Raw genomic sequence first — 23,248 nt, 5'->3', positions numbered from 1 at the left:
GAAATGACTTCAAAATATCAAGATTTGAAGTCAATAAATTTGGTCTTTTTCTTTTAAGCTTAAGACTTTTAATTAGAGCTGCTTGAAATCATTTGAAAATATCAAGATTTGATTAGCTGTAACCCTTCTTCCAACATCTGCTCAAGTACAGTTTATCAGTGGACAAATGATAAATTTTATTTATTAAGGAAGTCAATCCAAATTAGGTAAAGGTAGTTTTCACTGTTCATGTACATAAACTATTCGATTAGATGCGTCACTACAAATAAAAAGCTAAATAATGTGGCTCTGGGGATTATTTGAAGAACCCACCCAACCCATCTAATGATTACTCTTTTCTCAAGCCAACTTTTCACAACTCCTTCGGGTCTTTAGCCATGCTCATTAAAACCATAGTAATTGCTCCTCACTCGCATTTATTGTGCAGGTTTCGGTGGCCTACCGCAGTACAATGTGTTAAAAAAATAGTATATAGTTAATGAACTCATTGAACTCAACATTCAATCAAGGCTGTGAATAGGACCCGGTAGTTCTAAAAAGTTTGGTTAACTAAAACAGTCCACGCTCTCATAATTGAGCCTTGAAAGAATGTAGAGAGAAACCAACACAAGGAATGGTCACTAGGATCTCTTCTTTTTGGGCACCTCACCGCTGAGGTTAGGTTAAGATATAATAGTAGGGTTGAAACTTGGTAGCTTTGATATGATTGTATATTACCATATTTGCTTGCATATTGAGACATGGCCCTCCATAACTGTTTTGACTTATTATGGCTCCCAACATCATGTTTTGATTCATAAAGCCAAAAATATAATTTCATTTTATGTATAATTAAATCCCATTTGAGTCTAATTATTATTATTATCATCATTGTTATGATTTGATATAACATTTGAAGTTTGTTTTGTTGTGCTTCTTCTGGGTCAACCCCATGACCAACCCATTGCATACAAAGAAAAGAACCCAATCGTACACGGTAGCCAAAACTGCTTCTTAAGATAGGACATGGTCAGTCCTAAATCTACATCAGATTGGACCTGCCTTTTAAAATTGGGGGTTAATATGGTCATGGCTCTTGATCATTGAAATGTGAGAAGAGGCGGGCATGGTGATCTCACGTGGACATCCAGTCTATCTATCTGCTGAAATTCTTACTCACTAAGAAAACCCAACACTTTTTCATTGTGTATTTCACCTTCTTGGTGGAGACGTGGAGCTATTTGGCGCCCACAAAGTTAAAAAGAATAACCAATGATAATGCAGTGGGCTTTTGCTGTGAAGTTGACACGTGGGGTTTTGCATCCTTTCTTTCTTAGTAAGCATTGGTGTGGTATATTATTGGCGCTGTGATTTTGATGGCGGAGGTTCCGAAGAATCCCTTCCCGTTTGTTTGTTCACCAAGGAGTGTAAGCTTTTGTTGTATCAAGGTTCTGCCACATCCAAAATGAAGTAGACTTCTCTGCCACCTGTTCATATCTATTGTAAAAGTGTTCCTCTTATGCACGCAGACACTTGAGTCCATCCAAGCGTTACGCTGTGGTGGGTTTTGTTCTTACTTTAATTTTCCGTGTCTCAGTAAAATCAGCAAAGCTTTTTGCATTCAATTATTTAAAATCCATGGGTAACAAACGTAGCCCGTAAAAAGTAATTATGTTGGATCAAAGAAAAGTTATTCGTGGCATGGAAGAAAATTGGGTTGGCAAAAAGTTGAGAATTCCGCAAGACGTGATGGGGTATGAGCCTAACCATATCCAAAACAAAAACGCTACTCCAGACTGTTTAGGCAAAATGTCAGAAGAGCCAAACAGTTAAAAGTAAGTCTTTGAATCATATACTTCTCAAAAGGATTCGATGTGCCTGCTATGGAGACAATCTAATTCGAGAATCTGACTTTTAGTGGGGTTTTGGGGCCTTCTGTCTTTTTTCAGAGGTGATGGATCTCTGGGCTCCATTCCCTCCATAATTTCTACTATTTGTCTTTATTTCTTTCTCTTAATTATCCATCCCGGGGCTTATTAAATTAGATTATCCTCCAAGCAAAAGCTTCAGCTCTGCCAAGAAAATCAAACCACTCTTCTGTAGACGCTGAAGAGTGAAGAGTACAAATTATCTTATCAATGCTTTCTTTGAGGCGAAACTCACCAAATGTGGCGTTCCGGAAAAGTACATGTTTTTTTTTTTTTAATAATTATTTTGTGGGTCTTAATTGTTGCTTTCTGGTTGTAAAGGTTCTGTATTCTGATTAATAGATCACTATGTGCACGAAAAGATTGCAGTACTTCTCTTTGGGACTCAATAGCATTTAACCACATCCGAAGTAAATACGGTTGAGGCCCTCTTCCCATCACATGATGGAAGTCACCCCTGGTTCCAAATCCATTCAGTCTGAGAAGTAAACTCCTATCAGGTCCCATGTGTGTCTGCATTTGCTGTTGTAATCTCAAGCAGCCCTCTTAGAAAATTGAACCCCTGGCCCTGCCTGAAGGTCAAATATGGCAGATATGAACAAGAGACTTTTCAATCAGATAGCCACTGCAGAAACAAATACCAAAATTTTCCAATTGGACTGGTGGAGCCTGCATATATAAGCCACCATAATCACAAACCGGGATTCGTCACAAGGAGCTGAGTCCCTCAAGTGGCTGAAAGACATTGGTTAACCAACTTCATGAGTCCTAACTTTACATTCCATTTCTTTTTTCAAACCTAGAATTCCCCTCCATTTAAAATTCATGAAACTCAGGGAACAAATATAACTACCAGATGAGTGACGAACACAAGTTTGAATTGCATATGTGAATCTAAATACTAGATTTCAATTGCAATGCATTCAGCCAAATTTGTATTAAATGTTTGAGACGATGGGCTTACAGACAAGGGATTCGCCTGACTTCTTGAGCTGGTCTTTGTTTTTCTCTAATTGGAGCCTCGAATTCACACATCAACATTGGGCTATAAAGAGCAGAAAATCACAACACCAAGAAATAGACTCATCTCATTTTCTAAGAGTATAAACAGATATGGCTAAGCTACTTGGTTATCTTCTTTCTTATGCCCTCTCCTTCCTCACCCTCTTTGCCCTTCTTGTTTCCACTGGTATGCAAATATGCCTTTTCTACTTTCTGATAAATAGACATTTAGGTGATTCATATGTTGCTTCTATAATCACAATGAAGAATATAAGCAAAGGAATTTGTGTGTGTGTTGTTGAGTTTCAAACTACAGAAAATAAATAGTGATGTCCTGTGCTGTGCAGAGATGGTGATGTTGGAAGCAAAGGTCTGCCAAAGACCTAGCAAGACCTGGTCCGGTTTTTGTGGAAGCTCGAAGAACTGTGATCGTCAGTGCAAGAACTGGGAGGGTGCCAAGCATGGAGCTTGTCATGCCAAATTCCCGGGAGTTGCATGCTTCTGCTACTTCAATTGTTAATCAAGTATGAATAATAAGACCATGCCCTGAGCTCCCAGTTTCATAAATGAGTAACATCTAGTGAAAACAAAAGCTGCTGTTACAAGTGTCTGCCAAATGTGTACTAAATAAGTGGCCCATTGCAATGTTAATTGCAACTCTGTCCTTGGCTACAGCTACCGGTGTCTACTCACATCTACTACATAAGAGCTGCTTTTGTTGTGCAAACAAAAGCTACTACTGTTACATTTGTCTGCTTGGCATCTAACATATAAGTTGGTCATTACACTAGCGTATTGAAGGCAGCACAACCAACAATATCTGCCTAGCCAACCATGACCTGTTGATGCTGTTATTTGTCCTCAGCCTACCATCATCCAATTCCCTTCCTGAGGTTCTAGGTTGGTTGCCTTATAATTGAGATGTATCACTCGTAAAAAAATATTTGGTTCCTCAATTTCAGACAGGATGACGACCATGTAATTTGCATGTAATTAAACAAGTATCATCGCCTCCCTCTCTCAGAATAATGCAAACATCAAATTCGGCATATTTTTTAGGGTGTGACTCATAGTTGTGAAAGGCGCGCTTAGTCTCCAAGCGGCATGACACCACCCTCAAGCGCCTTGCCTGACTGCAGGCACAACGCCCCCAACAAGTGCACCTCTATCCTTTGTTGCCGTCTTCTTCTTTGTCTTTTTTTTTTTTGGCCATCTTCTCTCCCTCTGGCAACGAGTAGCAGGGCAGCAAAGGGACAATGATGAGGTTTTTGGCTTTTTAATTTCCTGAGACCAAAACGATGTCGTTTGGTCTATTCTTTTAAAAGAACAGGGGCCAAAATGACGTCGTTTTTTACCTGTTTTTTTTTCTAAAAAATATCAAGCTCCAAAAGGACGCCCCTGTTCTTTTCAAAGAAATAGGCCAAAATGACGTTGTTTTACAACCTGATCTTTTTTTAAAAAAAAGCAGGCCACATTTTGGCTTGTTCTTCTTCTAGAACCCAATATATGCTCATTTTGGACCTGTAAAACAGAAAAAAAAACCCTAGCCTCCTAAACAGTGTGAAGAAGAGACAAAGATGAAGAAGAAGGGGAAAAATAGAGGAAAATTTCCGGGCACTTGATTATATTATATAAAAATATATATGTAAAATAAGATGCACCTCACTTCACTAAAGCCTTGCGCCTTAGGCTCCGGGAGGACTTTGCACCTTGAGCCTTTTAAAACTATGGTGTGACTGTGAGGAGTGTGTGAAAGTGGGAGAGAACAGACTAAGTGTGAGTGACTTTCTAATGTCATATGCAGCAAATAAAGTTAGCTTCTCCAAAGCCTATGTTAGCATCAAGTAACTAACAATATCCACATGCATGTAGAGGCTTGTTTACCTACAGAAGAAGTACGAATGTAATACTCTTCTGATTAGATATTGCTGGCAAGTCTTTAAAATAACTAGTTACGTTGAATGACTAAACTCAAATATATCCTTCATATATTAAAATAGCTGTTGGAAGTTAGAGTGAAATATCATTTGAATTCCTTTAGGTTCAAATAAGTTATTTGAATTAATCTTTGTTGGTTAAATTTTATGCTTATCAGATCAGGAGTCTTATTTAAGTTTGAAAATAAAGATAGCTATCTATTTGGTAGTTATCCTATTTTTTTGAGTTTAAATTCTGGTTTCCTAGTGCATACTAGTTTCTACTTTTTCTTCCTTCCCAGACAATAGCCCATCCAAAAAAGGGGACACATCCTATGTACATGGGGTTATACAAGAGGCACCACCTAGACAAAAAAGGTAGACCGAATACAAGAACTAAGAATCACTATCCACGATTTAGATCATCAATAAAGTCCAACAAACAAGCAGAATCCCTCCTAGACAAGATTCCAAACAATCCCATCAGAGGCTAATAAGGGTTTTTTTTAGCTTAAGGTTGTTGAACTCTACCCCGCCAAAGATTCTTTTATTTCTTTCCTGTGACAGGGGCCATACTCCACACCCTCCTCTGCCTTTTGTCCATTCCTTTCACCTCCCAACCCAGAAGGAGCTCTTTAACAGAATCCAGAAATACCCACTGAATCCCATAGATGGCTAATAACATCAACATCTTTCTGGTTCTTTCGCAATGGAGGAGTGCATGCTTTGTTGATTCATCACTAGCTTTATAAAGACTGCATCTATTGCTCATTGTTCATCCTCTACTCAGAAGAATATCAAAGGCTAGGATCTTGTCCCATGCAGCCACCCAAGCAAAAAAACCAAACTCTCATAGGGGCACAAGTGCCCTGAATTTCTTTGGTAGCAAACAGGGCTTGATTCTCATCATGTAAGGAGTTATAGAAAGGTTTCAATTGGAACATCCTCAAATTCCCTATCAATTCCCCCAGAAAGCATCCACTGTTCAACATTGGAACAAACCTAAATTTTGCAGGAAAATTGCTTAAATTACATAAATTAGAATGAGACAATATTGTCATTGGTAATTCTTCAATTTCTAAAATACAAAAATATGCACATGCATCCAACTATTCCTACTCTCACCCCTATCCCTATTATCTTCCCTTACCTCCTTTTTATGAGTAAAACTGTGAAAGTACCTTCTGCACTGAGAAGCCACAGCAAACTGCTGTGTCTTTACTGTTAGCAGTCATTGCAGAAAGTCTCAGCAAGTCCCATTGCACATCCAATCTAGTCCCATCTAATTTTCTGTTCGATTCTATAAATCTTAAAAGATCAAAATTAAAAAAATAAATGATAATGATGATGATAATGATAATGATAATGATGATGATAATGATAATGATAATGATGATGATAAAGATAATGATGATGATGATGATGATGATGATGATGATGATAATGATGATGATAATAATAATAATTCTTGACATTCCTTTCCTTTTACTATTTTCTTTGACCTTGTAACCTTTAAAAACTACTTTTGTCGAAAGTATACCTTTAGTACATTTTGGGCTTTAAAAGACAACTACACTGAGTCCCCAAGCCACACACTCAATTAAAGGTGCCTCTTGACTTTAGCAAGGCAAGGCACTCTAGGAGTTCTTTGCTGTACCTTGCTCTTTGTTTTTGCCTAAGTGCACCTATCATAGGATTGCAAAAAACCCCCTCTTTTACTGGATTGATGTTTATCTAATAGATTTCAAAGAAACTTGATCAATGTGGAAAAAGAGAAAAAACAAAGAAAAGGGGAACTTAATTTGCAGGGAACTGAAAACTTACATTCAAGGCAAAAGGTGTAGGCCTGTGGCACTCCTGGGCTAGCAAGTATACTCTGGAACACCGTCAGATTGAGTTGGAATCTTCAGTGGCTCATGATGGAGGAGAACTACACCGTCGAGTGTGATAGAATTGAGAACCCCATTGCATGCTGTACCAACAATATGCAGAACAACTCTATGTTCTCTTCCTTCTTTTCTAAGTGTTGAAGATTTATGAAAGAACTAATACTATATTCAGCCAAGGCACATTTATATATAATAGGCATCATGATCATCCGGTTAACACCAGTTCCCTACACTCTTGTGGCAACTCCAGAAAAAAAAAATGGACAAATATGACACAACCTAAACAATTGGATGCAAACAAAAGATATATTAAAAAGAACTTTGCACATGTAATGCAGGTTGGATACTCTCCAGTATTCCACTATGCAGCATAGGCATTTGATTACATGTACTAATGAAGGTGAAGATGAAAGAAAAAAAAAAAAAAGACAACCAAACCAAAATCTAACTAAAATGCACCAACACACTGTCATCTATGTCATGGCTATTGGTCAAGTAGCAACAAAATGTAAGTTTATTAGAATGAGTGTGCTCCGTTTTGTGTAATTGCACTAATTTCTAATCTCTAGCTCAACAGCTTATATTATTGTTGTTCTGGGAACTGCAGAATCTCAATGGGGTTTCCCAGAGTAAGCCACCCAATATTCACTTAGTGCATCACAATCAGTGAACATGGTTCTAGACAAAACTATTCTTTTGGACTATAGGACATTTTAAAGTATTTAATAAAATATACAATTAAAATTAATAATAATATATTGGAAGAAAAAAAGAAAAAAGAAAAAAGAAAAAGAAAAAGCTCTGTTGAGAATAGGAAAATTTTGTTTTTGGAGATACTTGTAAAAAGGTGAACAATATTACCATGTTAGCATACAATCAACCTAAAAAGAGGGATCAAACTTGGAGAGTTAAGTCTCTAGGAATTGGGTGGATGCCAAAGTTGCATTCATCCAACAGTGCCGATGCTCTATTCCAGAATTTTACTTCCAATTCAAACAAATAAAACAAAAGCTTATTAAAAGATCCTAGAGAACATGAACAAATCCTACCTGAATATGCAGTGGCCATTCTAGAACATCCTATCTAGGCTACCAAAAATTCTTTTTCAGAACAAATGCAAACATATAATCACCATAAAACAGTTATGGTTACTGCAATGCTAATATTTTAGCAATTCCATTATTTTTTCTGTCCTACAAATGAGAAGTGCAATGAAAGCACAATCTGAAGGCTGCCTTAGTATATTTACTGCCACAGAACAGAAATTCAAGATGAGATACCTGAATCTAATTCACCCTCTATAAATATTCAATAAAGTAACACAAGCAAAGACAAATAGTCCTCCTTCAATGAAAAAGAAAAAAATTAAGACATACTACTGAACACGAAATAGGGATTACTTTAAAAAATTTATAACAAGTAATCAAATTACACTGTCCAATAAACAGAAAACCAAAACCCTAATTGCCCTATTTGGAAGCTGAGAAAAGTAAGAAAATAAACAGATAAGATTCATAACTTGCTTCCAATTTTTTTCCTTGCAACCAAACAGAGGCTATTTCTTTTTACCGTGAAATTGGGCAACTACTTCTTCTTTCCCCCTTTACCAGAACCAGATTTGCGTTTAGGTGGTAGCACAATTTCTCCATATTTGAGTACAGGAATTTCCATAATCTGTGATATTTCCCCAAACTTCTTCCGGAACTTCTCGACTTGATCAGCGTCCACTAGAAGACCGGAGCGGTTCCCGAGGTAGAAGGGGTGGTTTCCAGACCAGACATCGACCACATACTCCTTCTGAGTCCCACCAGTGGTCATCACCAGTTCACCATTGCAGTACACCTTGGCGTCCTCATAGAACTGTGGGTGTATGTCCTTTTTCCTGCACGTCCACTGAGGACGATATGCCCTCACAGCATTTGCCTGGAATTAACACCAAGAAAATCACTAAATTAAATTGGGAAAAAAAATAAAACTAATCTCAAATTCAGATTGATTGGAAAGGATTTCTATAAATTTAGAGAAAGAGATAGCTTCGTCTATTAACCTTTTTGATAGGAAGAGTTGGAGGAGAGAGCTTTCTCTGGAGAAAGGTGTTGCTTAGTGTTAGCGCCATTTCTTGCTCTGTCTGTGTGTGCGAGCCACAAGGATGCGAGGAAGATGAGATTATGTGGTTGTGCGTAAAGTTTTAGGGGCTGTGAATGGGGATGGTCTTGGCCCATACACATACTCTGAGGCCCATCCAGCTCTGAGGGCCCAGTAAATTTTGAGCTCAGCTGGAAGAACTTGGCCCAAATCCACTTGGATGCAACACTGAGCTTGCTTTAGGCTACGTTTGGCTCGGAAGACCGAATAATACGAGGTAAAGAAAATAGTGCGCGAAAAAAGAAATAAATAAAAAATATATTTAAAATTAATAAATTATTTTTATATATCATTTTTAACTCATTTTAATTATTTTAATCCTCTTATATAAAGATTAAATAAATTTAAAATATATAATATCTAATTAATGTTAATAGTATTTTATTTTTTTATAGTAGATTCAAATATAATAAAATTGTTTTCTTTAAATTATATATGGTTCTTAATAAAATTAAGGAAAAAAAAATAGAGAGAAAGTAAAATAAATTATTTTTATATATTATTTCAAATTGATGTTAGTTACTTTATTATTTATATAAATATTAAATAACTTTAATATTTCTTTTATATTTTCTATAGGACAATTAAACATAATATTTTGTGTACTTTTAGATCGAAGGTAATAACCATGTACTAAATTTTAATGATATAAAAAATACATGTGCTAAATTTAACTTGAATATGTACCACCTTTAATTAGAAAGTACAAAAAATTTAAATTATTCCCATGAAATATCATTTATAGATGAAGAAATTCAGATAATAATATTGACATCATATGTGATATCTCAAATGATAAAATTAGCTTTTTTTAATTTTGAAGATGTATTTTAAAATTATGATTCATAAGTGTCATTTCAACTTAGAATAAACGGTATCTATATAATTGAGAGTGACTTGTTACATCATATATTTTATTAAATATATGAAAACTTTTTGCTTAAGTTGAAATGTAGTTAGAAAAATTATTTTATAACTTTTATATTAATTTTCTAAAATATTTTAAGCCATAAATTCTTTTAACAAAATTATTTAAATAACTACAAAAGAAATATGTGTGTGAGTTTGAAAATATACAAAGAAAAAAAGTGATATTGTTTGAAACAATAAGAGAAAAATGTAACAAATCATCGCACCTATGGTTTGACAGATGATCAATTGATTAATTTTCAAGGTTTAGCTTATGACAATCATTCATGACTTGCATTAATGCCAACGACTAGCTAGATGGTTAGTTGAACAATTGACTTCTTAAAAGAAAATTGTTTTTAAAGGTTGGTTTACATCCAAAATCAATATCTATGTCTTTTAAACTTCATTTATGTTCTTTTTAATATGAGCATTAATATTCATTCATAGTGATAGTGCTAAAATAATTGATAGTAGATTAATCATCTCATTTGTATAATTTTTTTAAGATTATTTTTTTAAATACTTTTTCAATTAAGAGAAAATTATTTAGAAAAAATGATACAAACAATTTAAGACTTCACTCTTTTATTATTTTTTTCTTAAAAAAAAACTTAAAACTATTAGGTGTTATTTAGAAATAAATTAAATTAATTTTATGAAAATATAAGTGTATGAATTATTGTGAATGAAAGTCTCGAGAAAAAAAATTGTAAAAACTCTTATATAAGAAGAAAATGATAAATTTAATTTTATACATTATATCTAGATAAATAATAAAAAGGTGGATAATAAAGATATGAAATATGAGATAAAATAAATGATATAATAAGGGTATTTGAGGAAAAAAAGGAGTATATTATTTTTCTCTCTATATACAATATAGAGATAAAGTATATACAATAATTTGGATGATATTCTAAGATTATGTTTGGTTCTGCTAAGAAAAAAAAAATATAAAGAAAAATGATTTTTTCATGTTTAGCTGTCCTATGAAAAATATAAAAGAAAATCAAATATAATTAAAACTAATTAAAAACTTATATATTTATAAATTATTTAATATGTAATTAATGAGTTAAAATAAATAAAATGAGTTTGAAGTAACAAAACTAATAATTTATCGATTTTTAATCTATTTTTTTATTTTTCCTTACTTTTTATTTCCTTATATTTTTCCTTTGTATTTTATTTCCCTTACATTTTCTTTCTAATTTTATGGGAACCAAACATAACCTAAATAAATCCTAACCCCAACTCAAAATTGGATTTGAAATTGAGGTTATAGCCAAAACAATACCTTCAAACTGGGCCCTTCCATTCTAGACTTGAGTCGAGGAGCTCCTCAAGCGAGCAATTGTTGTACCAAGTTGAAAATTATAACGTTTGCTTGCATCTTCAACATGAAAACAAATAAATTATTGGTTGAATTTATTATTAAATAACTTAAAATTGAAGCCAAAGCTCTTAAACAATTTGACCTATTGCCAGAAGTACGTATCAAAAAATGTAGCCAATTAGATCGTATTACATGTATTTTGATTTTATTACTTTGTATCAAGTTTGATTCTATTATTTTGTAGTTTTTTAGTTCATTATTTTGTGTCATAGTTCTATTAGTTATTTATTGTTTTAATTTTTTAAGTTATATTTGATTTTTAAAATTTTCAAAAAAAAAGAAAAGGAAGAAAGGGTAGAGAGAGAAAATTGATATAAAATGAAAAATAAATTTAAAATTCATTTTATTTATCTTTAATCTTTTACATAAAATTAATTAAATTAAAAATAACAAGGTTATAACTAATTCTAATTATATTTATTTATTTTTTATATTTTATAACAAAATGAAATATTTTAATATTTTTCTAAATCAAATACAGCTTATCATTTATATTGAAAATATTGTCCTATACTTTAAGCATGGAGATGCAAAAAATGGGATACCGTTTCCAACTTTACGGTAAACCGAGCAAATTGCAAAGAGAGTCAAATCCCAGTCAATCACCAATCCAAACGTTGTCGTGTTATATTTGTTGCCTTCCTTTTTCCATGATTTTGATGCCCGTCACTTTCTCCCTTTACCAACCGGAAAAGTCTGGGGTGGGACTCGCTGGTTTTGATGTAAACCCAATTTTGGTGGCGAGCACTTCAATGAAAGTCAAGCGTGGATTCGATTCCCCTACACTCCTCCCCACATTCATCAAATTCCTCATACCCACCTCCTCACATTCCTATTTTTCCTCTCTTTACTCATTCATTTCTTCCGAGGCTTCGGACTCATGCGCCTGGGATTTGTGATCCAGAACAATCGGACCCGCAGAGTCCACCAGGTTGAGACCTCTGGAACCTTGGTTGTTGAGCATGAATATTAAATAGTCATCAATAAATTAAACATTTAATTTAAGGGCATCCAGAAGTGGAGATGGATATCCATATCGGTAAGTAGTGGGGATAGGGAGTAGGGATCAGCGGTGGATAAAAAAAGAAACATAGAGACAAAAACCTAGTAAGCAGTGATTGTAACTTTAGCTCTTAATATAGAATTTGGAGTCGGATGTAGCTCTGCAGTCTTTGGTTCACTACAATTTTTCTATTTTTAAACACTTTCCTTCTCCTAATCTAACCTAACTAATAGAAAAAAAATTACAAATCGAGAATTAAGAAAAAAAAATACAAATTTTTCTATTTTAAAATTTTTTTGCTAGTCCTAATCTTTGGTTCCATTTTTGTATATTCATTTTCCTTTTCTAACAAAACTCATTAAGTTTTAAAAATACTTAATTGCATGACAATGCTCACGTACCACGACTAATAGTTTGGTTAGCAGATTGAATGGGCGGTCCACATCACCATCAATTATGAACCATGATGACTATCCAGTCTCGATTATCCAACAACCTTATTGCTGGTCTTCTTTAACGACTAACACATAAAATAATAATGGACCATTCATTTTGTGCCACCTGTGAGAGGTGAGACCATAATTTCTGCATCCATCCCAGTCACTAGCTTTTATCGTGTACATTCGTCCTGGTTTGTATTCGGACATGGCATTGGAGATTCCCTCCTCAATGCTCACATTCCGTGTGGTTATTGGCTTTTGGACCATACCACACTTTTTTCACACAGCTCGCGATGCACAGGATCACAGATCTGATTTCCCCTGCTCATCCCATAGACATTCAATTTTATTTTTATCACATAAATTTTTTTTTATTTAAAAAAGGGGGTAAAGGCAGTATAATTCAGGGGTTCACACCACATGAATCAAAGCTGCGACTTACGGGAGAATGGAATGAGGTGGAGGGCTGGAAGCTGAGTGACAAGACCAAGATACTGAGATGACAGCCACGTGGGGTCACGCCATTGAGGTCTCTTTATTCAATATCTGCCCTCCATGTGGTTCATCAGAGCCGTCCACATCATGTGTGATGTCGGTTTGAAAATTGTGAAGAAGACCGATGATGAAGGGTGATGCTAACGTGGCCCTCCCCTGGCGGCGTACGCAACCTACCTAATCGTCCCGAAATTCCAAGCCGTTAATCTTTTATAATTTTATGATGGGTTTGAAATTAAGGGTAAAATATTGATATTCAACGAGTTTTAGGAAAAGTGTAAATGAAGTAAAAAATATGGAGGTAAAATGAATATAACCCTAAATTTTATTTGATATGTTACTTTAAAATTTAAATTTAAAACCTTTGGTAAAATTTAGTATACTTAAATTCAATCTAAGTTAAATTGGCCATTTAAGTTGTCGACTATAAATTTATTATTTGATTTTTATTTTAATTATTAAAGTTATTTGTTAAAATTAATTTAATTTTTTTAAAATTATTAAATTAAATGACTCCCAAAAAGGAAAGTTAATTATTTTGGGTTAATACTTAAGATTATTTTTAATTTTTAAGTCAAAGTATTAAGTTGCATTAAAAAAATTAAATTAAACTAAGCTATTAAATTATATTAAAATTATGTTATTTTGTAACTAATAATAAATAATATAATTTAAAAAAGGAAATTATATATGAGATATTTGATTAAAAGATTGAAACGAGGTCTCATCCAATATGACAATAATTATCTTCATGTTTTCAACTAAATAATAGTAAAATTATATTTAAGAGTGATTTTAAAAAATGTTTTTAATATTTTTAATATTAAATAATAAAACTTTTCAAGTATTAAAAGTGTTTTCTAAATTCACTACAAAGTTCTAAATCTCACATAATTTTTTTTTATCTTTTGTAAATAAAGCAAGGAGATTTTGATACTTCTAAGGTTATATTTTCAAATTTTAAAAGATGGGGGTTAGTTTTTGATAGAGGGGAAATATTTTGGCCCTTTGCACAAATATTTCTTTATGCAATGGAAAAAATTGTTCATGTTACACAGAAGAAACTAAAGAGGAGAGGCGGAGGCGGATGAAGAGAGGGTCGATTTGCTTGGAAGTGAACTCACGTCGGCAAATGGCATGCGGAAAAAATCTGCGTCAACATGATTGTACCTGTTAGTTGCCATTTTAAAGCTAACCATTTGCAGGTTTCTCGTGACGGCTCACAGGCTTTCAACCTACTTACCATCGCTGCTACTTCGACTGCCATCATCGTCTTCACGCGTTTCCTCACTCCGGAGTCTGGACTTTGACCTTCTTTTTTCACCTAACCACAAGGCATGTGATCACCTTCATTCAAGTACATTTACTCATCTCTGGTTTTTTTTTTTTTTTTTTTGGTCCGATCAATTTTTGGATTTTTTTTTCCTGATTTTATTTATTCAATGGTTGTTGGCATCGGGTCACTTTTTGGTTTTCTATTTATGTATATTCTCTCATCTGGGTATTTGATTTTGTTTTTGGTTTTCCGGGAAAGTAGTTTTACTTTTATGTGGGTGATTCACTAAGATTCCATATCTCTGTGGAGTTGCATTGCAGGTTTTTTTTTCCCAAGAAGAATCTCTGGTGAATTATCTGGGGTTTTAAGTTCTGGGCTGGTACGGCAATGGATTCTTGCTGTGCGAAAGTGAAGGGCAATGTACATCCGGTGCCAGTTAGAAACAGAGGTGTTGGTAAAGTAGGTAGTGGGTTTTGGGGGGAGAGGATTGGGACCAGTTTGTGGAGCAGTAGTTTCAGCAATCGACAATGGAAGAGCTTGAGAAAGGAAAGAAAGGCCAAAACGATTAATCGCGCTGTTCTTACACCGGATGTTGACCAAGAGAATCTGGTAAGTATACTATGCAAACACCATGCAATGATCAATTTAATTTGTCCATCCATACTATTTTAATTCTCGTACAATTATATATATATTTTTTGTGTTTGGATTTTGATTTCAGATATTTGAAGGACCAGTTTTTGAGAAACAACATGCCGACCCAAGTAGCGTGGCTGCAATCATACTGGGTGGAGGTGCTGGGACTCGATTATTTCCTCTTACCAGTAGAAGGGCGAAACCAGCTGTAAGAAACACTGATGCCGCATGTTTTTGTGTTCCAGATTGATAACCCCTGAAAGATGTTCTATGGTTGTTTGTGGTTTGAGGAAAGAAACTTGAGGTTTTGATTGTTTATTCATGGAAGTAAGTTCTTAAAATCTGTGTTCAAATTGGTCTGCAGGTTCCAATTGGAGGTTGTTACAGGCTTATTGATGTCCCTATGAGTAATTGCATCAACAGTGGCATAAGAAAGATATTCATCTTGACACAGTTCAATTCTGCATCCCTCAATAGGCATATTGCTCGCATATATAATTTTGGAAACGGGGTGAATTTTGGAGATGGATTTGTGGAGGTAGGATTGTTTAGGAGAATATTACATCACACCTGCATTCTCTACTTTTTCAAAATATGGAGAAAAAATAAATCAGGAAAACGAGATCAATCTTGGTGGATAAAAGCAAATTCACTCCATGTTACAGGTTCTGGCTGCCACTCAAACACCAGGGGAAGCAGGACAGAAGTGGTTCCAAGGAACAGCAGATGCTGTGAGGCAATTTATATGGGTTTTTGAGGTGGGTTTCTGTAATTTTCTACATGCATTAGAAAAAATTTGGGCTGAGAATGAAGCAAATTGGCTTTTGGATGATTTTTGTAGGATGCTAAGAACAAGAATGTGGAGCATATATTGATCTTGTCTGGTGATCATCTCTATAGGATGGACTATATGGATTTTGTGCAGGTATATTTACCTAAAATGGATAAAATGCCTTATTGTATATTTCAAAAAATTCCTTCTTATTGATTCATAATCATTTTGCAGAAGCATATTGACTCGAATGCTGATATTACAGTTTCATGCGTTCCCATGGATGACAGGTAGGTTTGTTTTACTTTAATGTCAAATCATGCAGTAGTCCATTTTCACACACAGGAAAGCAAATACTGTAAAATAGGGAAGTTAATTGGAGGAAAAAATGGTTTGGTGTCTGCATTGGGATGGAGTGCAATGCTTGCATATTTGGAAGGCATTGGGGATATCAAATTGTGGAAACAGAGCGTCATTTTGATTTTTAACTTGGAAACAAAATTATATCATAAGTTTAGATCTTAGAAAGGTAAGAAACATGTTGATAGTTTATTATTAGGATTTTGTTTTCTGTTATAAGGAACTTCTGATATTAATGCCTCATCATTTCTATTTTAATTTGGCATGTATAATGATTTGGAGAACAAAAGTAAATACAAAGAGTTTAGATACTTGTTCTCTAGTGATGAATTTTGGATATCGCTTCAATTTCATTGTCCTACAGCCGTGCGTCAGACTATGGATTGATGAAGATTGACAATACAGGACGAATCATCCAATTTTCTGAAAAACCAAAGGGCCCCAATCTGAAAGCAATGGTAGATCACTTTTACTTCCTGTTGTTGCTTCATCAATATTTGTCTGATTCAATTTTTCCTTGATGTTTTGCTTTTACCTTGAGAATTACTTTTACTTCTAGTATTTCCCCATTGTAATCCCAGCTGATGCCCAATTCCTTTTTATCTAATCTAATGACATTCTTTGATTTTATCACTGCAGAAAGTTAATACCACCCTCCTAGGTCTTTCTGAGAAGGAAGCAGAGAAGTGTCCTTATATTGCATCAATGGGTGTATATGTATTTAGAACTGATGTCCTGCTAAAGCTTTTAACACGGAAGTACCTATCATGCAATGACTTTGGCTCTGAAATCATTCCTTTGGCTGTGAAAGACCACAATGTTCAAGTGAGTGATTGCTCTGACTCTATATTTCTTTGCTCTTTGGAACTTTTCTTTAATTTTCATTCTAGTTGGTTCTTGGATTTGAGTAAGTTAGGTCTCAACTCCATAATCAAATTGCTGAGTTTTTTAATATCTTTATATTGTCAGGCATACTTATTCAATGACTATTGGGAGGACATTGGAACAATAAAATCTTTCTTTGATGCCAACTTGGCTCTTACAGAACAGGTTTGTATTTTTATATGCATGTATTCTTATTGACCCAAAGTACTATTTCATAGCACTTTCAGGTGCTACTAGCTACATTGAATACTTTGAAATTGAAAAATGTTTTGAGAATATCAAGGAAAATAAAAATTTTAGAATGTGGTATTTTGGGGAAGACATGGGACCAGATATTGTCAACCTAGATTTATTCAAAATAATGCAGAAGTTCTAAATAGTTTTGGCAATGAATAATCCAGGACCATTAATGAGACTTCATTAATAATATCCAACATAAATCAAATTTTCTATCCCAGGGATGAGAAAATGGCTTTGTGAACTAACTTCATCTTTCTATTATTGCAGCCTCCAAAGTTTGAATTTTATGATCCAAAGACTCCCTTTTACACATCTCCTAGGTTCTTGCCTCCTACTAAAGTTGAAGAATGCAGGGTATGACAGTGATCTTTAATCATTTTTTGACTTAAGTAATGTTTCTTTCTGTCTCATGGTTTAACTGGTCCATACAGATTTTGGATGCAATTATTTCACATGGTTGTTTCTTGCGGGAATGTAGCGTCCAACGCTCAATAGTTGGTGTGCGCTCACGTTTGGAGTATGGTGTTGAGCTTAAGGTAAGTTATCGTATTTTATGCTAAGGTTTGGTCTCCCTTTTAGAGTTAGCAGAACCTTTAGATTCGATGATGTAACCAGGTTAATTAGAGAAGCAGGCTTTTGGATACCAGTGTTTCACAGGTGAACCCTTTCCAACGTGTACAGCTTAGACCTACTCATTAGACTACATTGGATGAAACTGTCTCCAGATTATGCAAAGAAATTTTATTTGTGAACATAGAAGTGCATTATGAAGAAATTTCATGGAAGATTGAATTCTAATGGCCACTATAGAGCTAATGAACTAATCCAATTCCAGAATTGTGTTTTGGTTTGTAGTTCTACAAGATAACCTTGTAAATGGTCCCTTTTCTTATCCCATGAGGCTGCAATTGCCTGCTTTTCCTCGTGCTTTCAGGAAGCATTTTGAATAGGGTGCAACCATGGCCGTAATGCATCCAAATTTCATAGCGTGCTGCTCAAGAATTTTTGTTTCTGTTTTCAGAGTGAAAATAATGATTTTATTTGGCTTTGAACATGTGTTTTTGTTTTCAGGATACTATGATGATGGGTGCAGACTATTATCAAACTGAATCTGAAATTGCGTCTCTGCTAGCAGAAGGAAAGGTTCCAATTGGTGTTGGACAGAACACCAGAATCAGGTACATCTCTCATTCTCTCTCTGCCATCTCCCTCTTTCACATGTGCATGTAAAAAGTGATAAACTGAGAAACAGTTATGCTCCAATATAAAAAATTTAGTGATCTTATTCTTGAGCTATGCATCACTAGGTTTCTTCACTGGTTCATTTCACCATGTCTGTTGCAAGTTCTTGTTCTCTTAAATTCATTCTTCTAAAAATTAAGGGACTAATAAAAAATGAACAACTAACCATGGAAACTAAATGGCAAAGAAAATGGAGACATTAAGCATTTTGCTTATTGGTGAAAGTGTTTTCAGTGAAATGAATCTGAGTCACATGTTTGAAGGAGACCATGTTTTTGCTGTGGCCCCTAAATTTATGCTGATTGATGGTTCCAACCATTCAACTTCAAGGCTGTGTGTTGACCCTGCTCACCAAATACTTTACGGCAATTGACACTCACCAAACAAGCTCCATGTTGATGTCATGGGCCAAAAACGTCACGGCATTGACAATTACCAAGCAGTCACGATTCATGTTCCTTGTTTAAGTTTCTTAAAATGATTATAGATAAAGATGACATCTGTCAGACAGCTGATAAGGTTGTGTCAATTTTCTTGTAGGAACTGCATAATTGACAAGAATGCCAAGATAGGAAGAGACGTGGTCATTGCAAATGCAGATGTAAGTATAGTTATATACTATCACTAGAAGTTTCACTGCTCTTAGAATATCTCTTGTAGAAAGCAAACAAAAATGTTTTACTCAAAGAAAAATGATTTTCTATTTTTTACTTGAGTGATGCTCATCCGCTGAATGTTTTGATGGCTCAGGGTGTTCAAGAAGCGGACAGGCCAAGTGAAGGATTCTATATTAGATCCGGGATCACAGTTATCCTGAAGAATGCAACAATTAATGATGGAACCATCATTTAGAACCTTGAAGCAGTACCACGGAATCATTGTTCAAGTTGAGCAGTCATAAAGCCAAAAGAGCAGGCGGTCCGCTGCTTTAACTTGTCTGCCATGAGAAACTACAAATGGGATATTTGAAGTGAAGTTCCGCTGATAAAAAGGAGCCTTGCAAAGATAGCTAGTTGAGAATAGTTCCCAATAAATAAAAGGCTCTTTTGCTTTATTGATTTGTAGTCCATTTGGTAGTGAGGACAATGTTACAGCCAAGTACATGGTAGACTGGGCTCAAAACACAAGTAGATAAGAATTACCTTTAAATTACACATAGATGTATCTATGAAAATCACGTTATCTTATATGTCTCACTCCCTTGGATGAATAAAACTCATCTCTAAGAGAGCATTCACCTCCTTGCAAACTTACCAAATCCATAACAAACATGAAGCTTTAACTTAGCTAAATCTTTTAAAAACATCTCTAGTTTCATTTTAGGACAACTTGTGTCATGTTCTTTATTTAGTTAATTTCCCGTATTCTTGCCCTTGTTCCTATTCCACCATTGAGCCCTTCTGATGGCTCTGGCTCTCTTCCACTTCTGTATGTTTCTCAACCTAGCATACATCTTCCGAAGCAGGTAAAGCTTGTGGGACTGTTGAGCAATCACATTGGCTGTTGAGGGGCTCTCACTGAGGACTATCTCATAGCCATCTCTGAAAGAGTCCATTCCTTCGGTTAGAAGTTGCCAGAACATGCCACCAACAGCTGCACCTCCACTCCTGGCTGATGAATAGATTGCAGAGTAGACTGTGTTGAACAGCATGTCCCTCTGGTATGTGCTGTAACCGGAATCTTTTGACGATTTCCCAAACTCAGTAAAGAGAAGCGGTTTTCGAAGAACATTCTGTGCATCTTGGATATGATTCTTGAGCCATTCATTCAAGAATGAAAGTTGGGTGTCATCGCTTGAGCTAGAGAACCTGCTCATCCAAAAGAAATAACACATTTCAGGAGGCATTGTAGGCAAATAGATAGGATGGGAGCTTTTAACGGTAAAATTGCCAGTTTCAAGATGGAACGCCATGTATTTTAAGATTATTACCATTGATCAGGATATGAGTGAACTGTAGCAAAATCAATGCCAGGGATCTGATTATTTGCAATAAAATCTGTTCCCACTTGAAAATTTGGATTGTATTGCTGCTTCTGAGGTGATGTTTGTCCATAAAACCCCTCCAAACCTGCTTCTAGTAAGTGATTTCCATCAACGGATTTTACATAAGAGGCCATCTCTGTAATCCAAGCCTGTCACACAAATACAACAATATTTATTTATCTTTCTGGGTAGGTAACCCAACCTAAACCTATGGCCGGTCATGGGGCTAAGATTCCTGCTCCCACTAGCAACGAAAATTACAGCCCTTCCCACTACTCAACTAGAGACCCACTAAATGGAACTTGGCTACAAGTTTGGTGGTGGATTTAGTGGTCCCTATATAAATATTAATTTCAAAGAAAAGCTATGATAAAAAAATGGTAATTTTAGAATCCTTGTTACGGACGCTGCAAAAGAATTATGCTGCAATTAGGCATTTCTTGTTCCTGCTTTGGAATAAGTACTAATAGGAAGATTAAGAGCTCAAAGTCTGATTTGATTGGCAGGATGGATCGCTTTGTCAAGGAAAAATGTAAAAGGAAAAAAGAACCCAATATCTTATATTATGTAAAAAAATAAAAATAAGAACTTCAGAGTGAGGTAACGATGAAGCAAATGAAAGAGGGAGATTTGCCTAACCTGAATCGTCCTCCCTGATGGATCTGAAGTGCATCTAGGCTCATTCATAAGCTCCCAAGCCATTATCGTTGGCTCATCCTTATAAACAACTCCAGTGATGCTGTTACGCCTTGTAAGAACAGTCTAATGAGAAATGGAAAATTAATTAGAATCAATATCACCATTTTTGCTCCTTTTCCTTTTTTTTCTTTGGGGGGGGGGGGGGGGGGGGGGAGGAGATCACACTCAATAATTTTTCACAAAATGAGTAGCTGTAATCATGGAAGCTATTTGCCAAAGCGGAGAAGAAAATTTGGTGGAAACCCTTGTTGAACTGATGTCATAACAAATGCAGAAACTCATCCCATTACCCAAAATCCAAGACACCAAAACAAAATTCAGAAGTAATAAAATCAAATAAAGCAAAACAATCCAGTAAGAAATGTTAATAAGAAAGAACAACAAAATACGATAGGAATTAGGAACAAGATCTGTTGTATGTGATACCCACCTTGATATGGTTTTTGTAATATCCCTTCGCCACTGAGTTCCTAAAGAAATCATCATCAGATGTTAAATACTGCCCCTGACCTCTTGCCCAGTCCACATACTGCTTCTTTCCTCCAAAGCTTTCATAATTGTTTGCCAAGCTCAACACTAGCTTTATCCCATATTTTCCTGCTTCTGATACTACAAAATCCAACCCCTTTTGAACCCAAGAAAGGAAAGAAAGAATGAAGAAGAAAGGTCATGGACAATAATACATGGATTAAAAATTTAATAAAAAAGAGAGAGAAAAAAAAAAGGGGCAGAAATCTTAGACAAACCTGGAACATCTGTTCGTTGTAGGAGCCAGGAGAGTACTGTAGAGGTCTGTATCCACCATCACTGAAAGCCCATGTTCTGGCTATCGTAAGGCCATGACCTGCAGCTTCTGCAAAGGCAGATGAGATTTTGCTTCTCTGAGATGGGTCTGAGGCCACATACATTAACCAATACGCATTGAACCCATTTGCATGGTACGGAAGCCCATTCAACACGAAATGCATTCCACTGGTTTTAACGAACCCATCGGCTGCTTCCACTTGGAGGAAATTCCCCTGTTTTTGAATAAACACAAGAACAAGCAAAGCTAAAGCCCAACTCTTCATCTCTCACAGTTCAATGTGGAAAAGCTTCTCAGAGTTTTTGTGGGTTATATAGTTGTATAAAAAGCAACTTATATACTAATTAAGCACTTAATTGAAGATCTCTGTTGAACAATGAGGGTGAAAATGTCCATAGGCTTCTACCCCTGTATTGCCGTCTTGAAGAATTGTAGGGGCTTACACTCAATTTGGTGGGGCCCCAAAGATTAACTGCCATCGTCCATGTCACTCATTATTTCCTTTCCTCGAAGTTCTTTAACTGTTCTACTGGATACAAAACAAGGGGATTGCCGCTGACAGCATCGATTCCCTTACATAGTTCCTCGGTACTTATATAGGTAAGAATCTCCTGCAATAAATTGTGAGATAGTCACGAGATTTTTGTTTGTAGTTGTTATGTTAGATTTCTAGACGTGGCTGGTTCTAAGTTATAACCTTCCCCACCCTGAATGCGGAGCAGTGCATTGGCGGAAAGCAGGTTTAAGTCATTTCCCAACTAATGCGAACATCACGGCGTAATTCAGTGGGCCGCATTACAGCTCTGTTTTGACTTTGGAGTTTAGACCTGGGAATTTGAGACACGATGATTGTCCTGACGTCGTATAAGGAAATCGAATCCATGGATTTGGTATCTAAACGGAGGCAAGGCAAATGGGAGACTCAAAACCTCAAAGCAAAGAATAAAGACGAAAGAGTGCATGCGAAGTGGAAGAATCTAGGAACAGGAAAAGAAAAACAGAGCATCTTCCTTTCTCTTTGGCCTTTTGCCCTTTTGGTCATTTAGTGAGTTGTAGTCGGACGTAATTTGGGCGTTGTGTTCCAATCACATTCCCGTACCTCACGTAATGGGAGGTGGTGGGTCTTTTATCTCTTTTTAACTTTTAGCGATGTCTAGGTTACATTGGGAGTGGTCAGGAATTATCCTGTATGTATACAATTTACACTATCCCAATGGAACGAGTTGTTTGGTTCGCATGGGTAA

The 23,248-nt window shown here is 35.5% G+C and overlaps 3 protein-coding genes across 7 annotated transcripts; 1 reads left to right on the top strand and 2 right to left on the bottom strand.

The window, feature by feature from the left end:
• Window positions 1–8,093: 8,093 nt before the first annotated feature.
• On the bottom strand, window positions 8,094–8,910 carry LOC100250681 (large ribosomal subunit protein bL31c). The gene is made up of 2 exons (XM_002281644.5): window positions 8,762–8,910; window positions 8,094–8,637 (listed from the first exon to the last, which is right to left on the bottom strand). The coding sequence occupies exons 1-2, from the start codon at window positions 8,828–8,830 to the stop codon at window positions 8,299–8,301; spliced, it is 408 nt and encodes a 135-aa protein (XP_002281680.1). The 5' UTR covers window positions 8,831–8,910; the 3' UTR covers window positions 8,094–8,298.
• Window positions 8,911–14,079: 5,169 nt separating this feature from the next.
• LOC100241983 (glucose-1-phosphate adenylyltransferase large subunit 1) lies at window positions 14,080–19,757 on the top strand. 4 transcript variants are annotated; one of them, XM_002281187.5, is made up of 15 exons: window positions 14,080–14,440; window positions 14,702–14,990; window positions 15,103–15,225; window positions 15,382–15,555; window positions 15,683–15,775; window positions 15,859–15,942; window positions 16,024–16,079; window positions 16,514–16,607; window positions 16,789–16,974; window positions 17,119–17,199; window positions 17,542–17,628; window positions 17,706–17,810; window positions 18,346–18,452; window positions 19,057–19,117; window positions 19,267–19,757. In XM_002281187.5, the coding sequence occupies exons 2-15, from the start codon at window positions 14,769–14,771 to the stop codon at window positions 19,366–19,368; spliced, it is 1,575 nt and encodes a 524-aa protein (XP_002281223.1). In that variant the 5' UTR covers window positions 14,080–14,440; window positions 14,702–14,768; the 3' UTR covers window positions 19,369–19,757. The 4 variants fall into 4 exon arrangements, with proteins under 4 accessions (XP_002281223.1, XP_059590366.1, XP_059590367.1 ...); XM_059734383.1 differs by having other exon boundaries at window positions 14,100–14,462; XM_019216664.2 differs by having other exon boundaries at window positions 14,113–14,462; window positions 14,691–14,990.
• LOC100245556 (mannan endo-1,4-beta-mannosidase 7) lies at window positions 19,547–23,248 on the bottom strand. Of its 2 annotated transcripts, none has more exons than XM_002281768.5 (6): window positions 22,702–23,248; window positions 21,946–22,615; window positions 21,630–21,824; window positions 21,140–21,262; window positions 20,447–20,649; window positions 19,547–20,324 (listed from the first exon to the last, which is right to left on the bottom strand). In XM_002281768.5, the coding sequence occupies exons 2-6, from the start codon at window positions 22,267–22,269 to the stop codon at window positions 19,868–19,870; spliced, it is 1,302 nt and encodes a 433-aa protein (XP_002281804.1). In that variant the 5' UTR covers window positions 22,270–22,615; window positions 22,702–23,248; the 3' UTR covers window positions 19,547–19,867. The 2 variants fall into 2 exon arrangements, with proteins under 2 accessions (XP_002281804.1, XP_059590368.1); XM_059734385.1 differs by having other exon boundaries at window positions 22,711–23,248.

The sequence above is a fragment of the Vitis vinifera genome, chromosome 18 (genome assembly GCF_030704535.1).
Source record: "Vitis vinifera cultivar Pinot Noir 40024 chromosome 18, ASM3070453v1".
Classification (NCBI taxonomy): domain Eukaryota; kingdom Viridiplantae; phylum Streptophyta; class Magnoliopsida; order Vitales; family Vitaceae; genus Vitis; species Vitis vinifera.
This window is presented reverse-complemented; position numbering and strand designations above follow the sequence as displayed.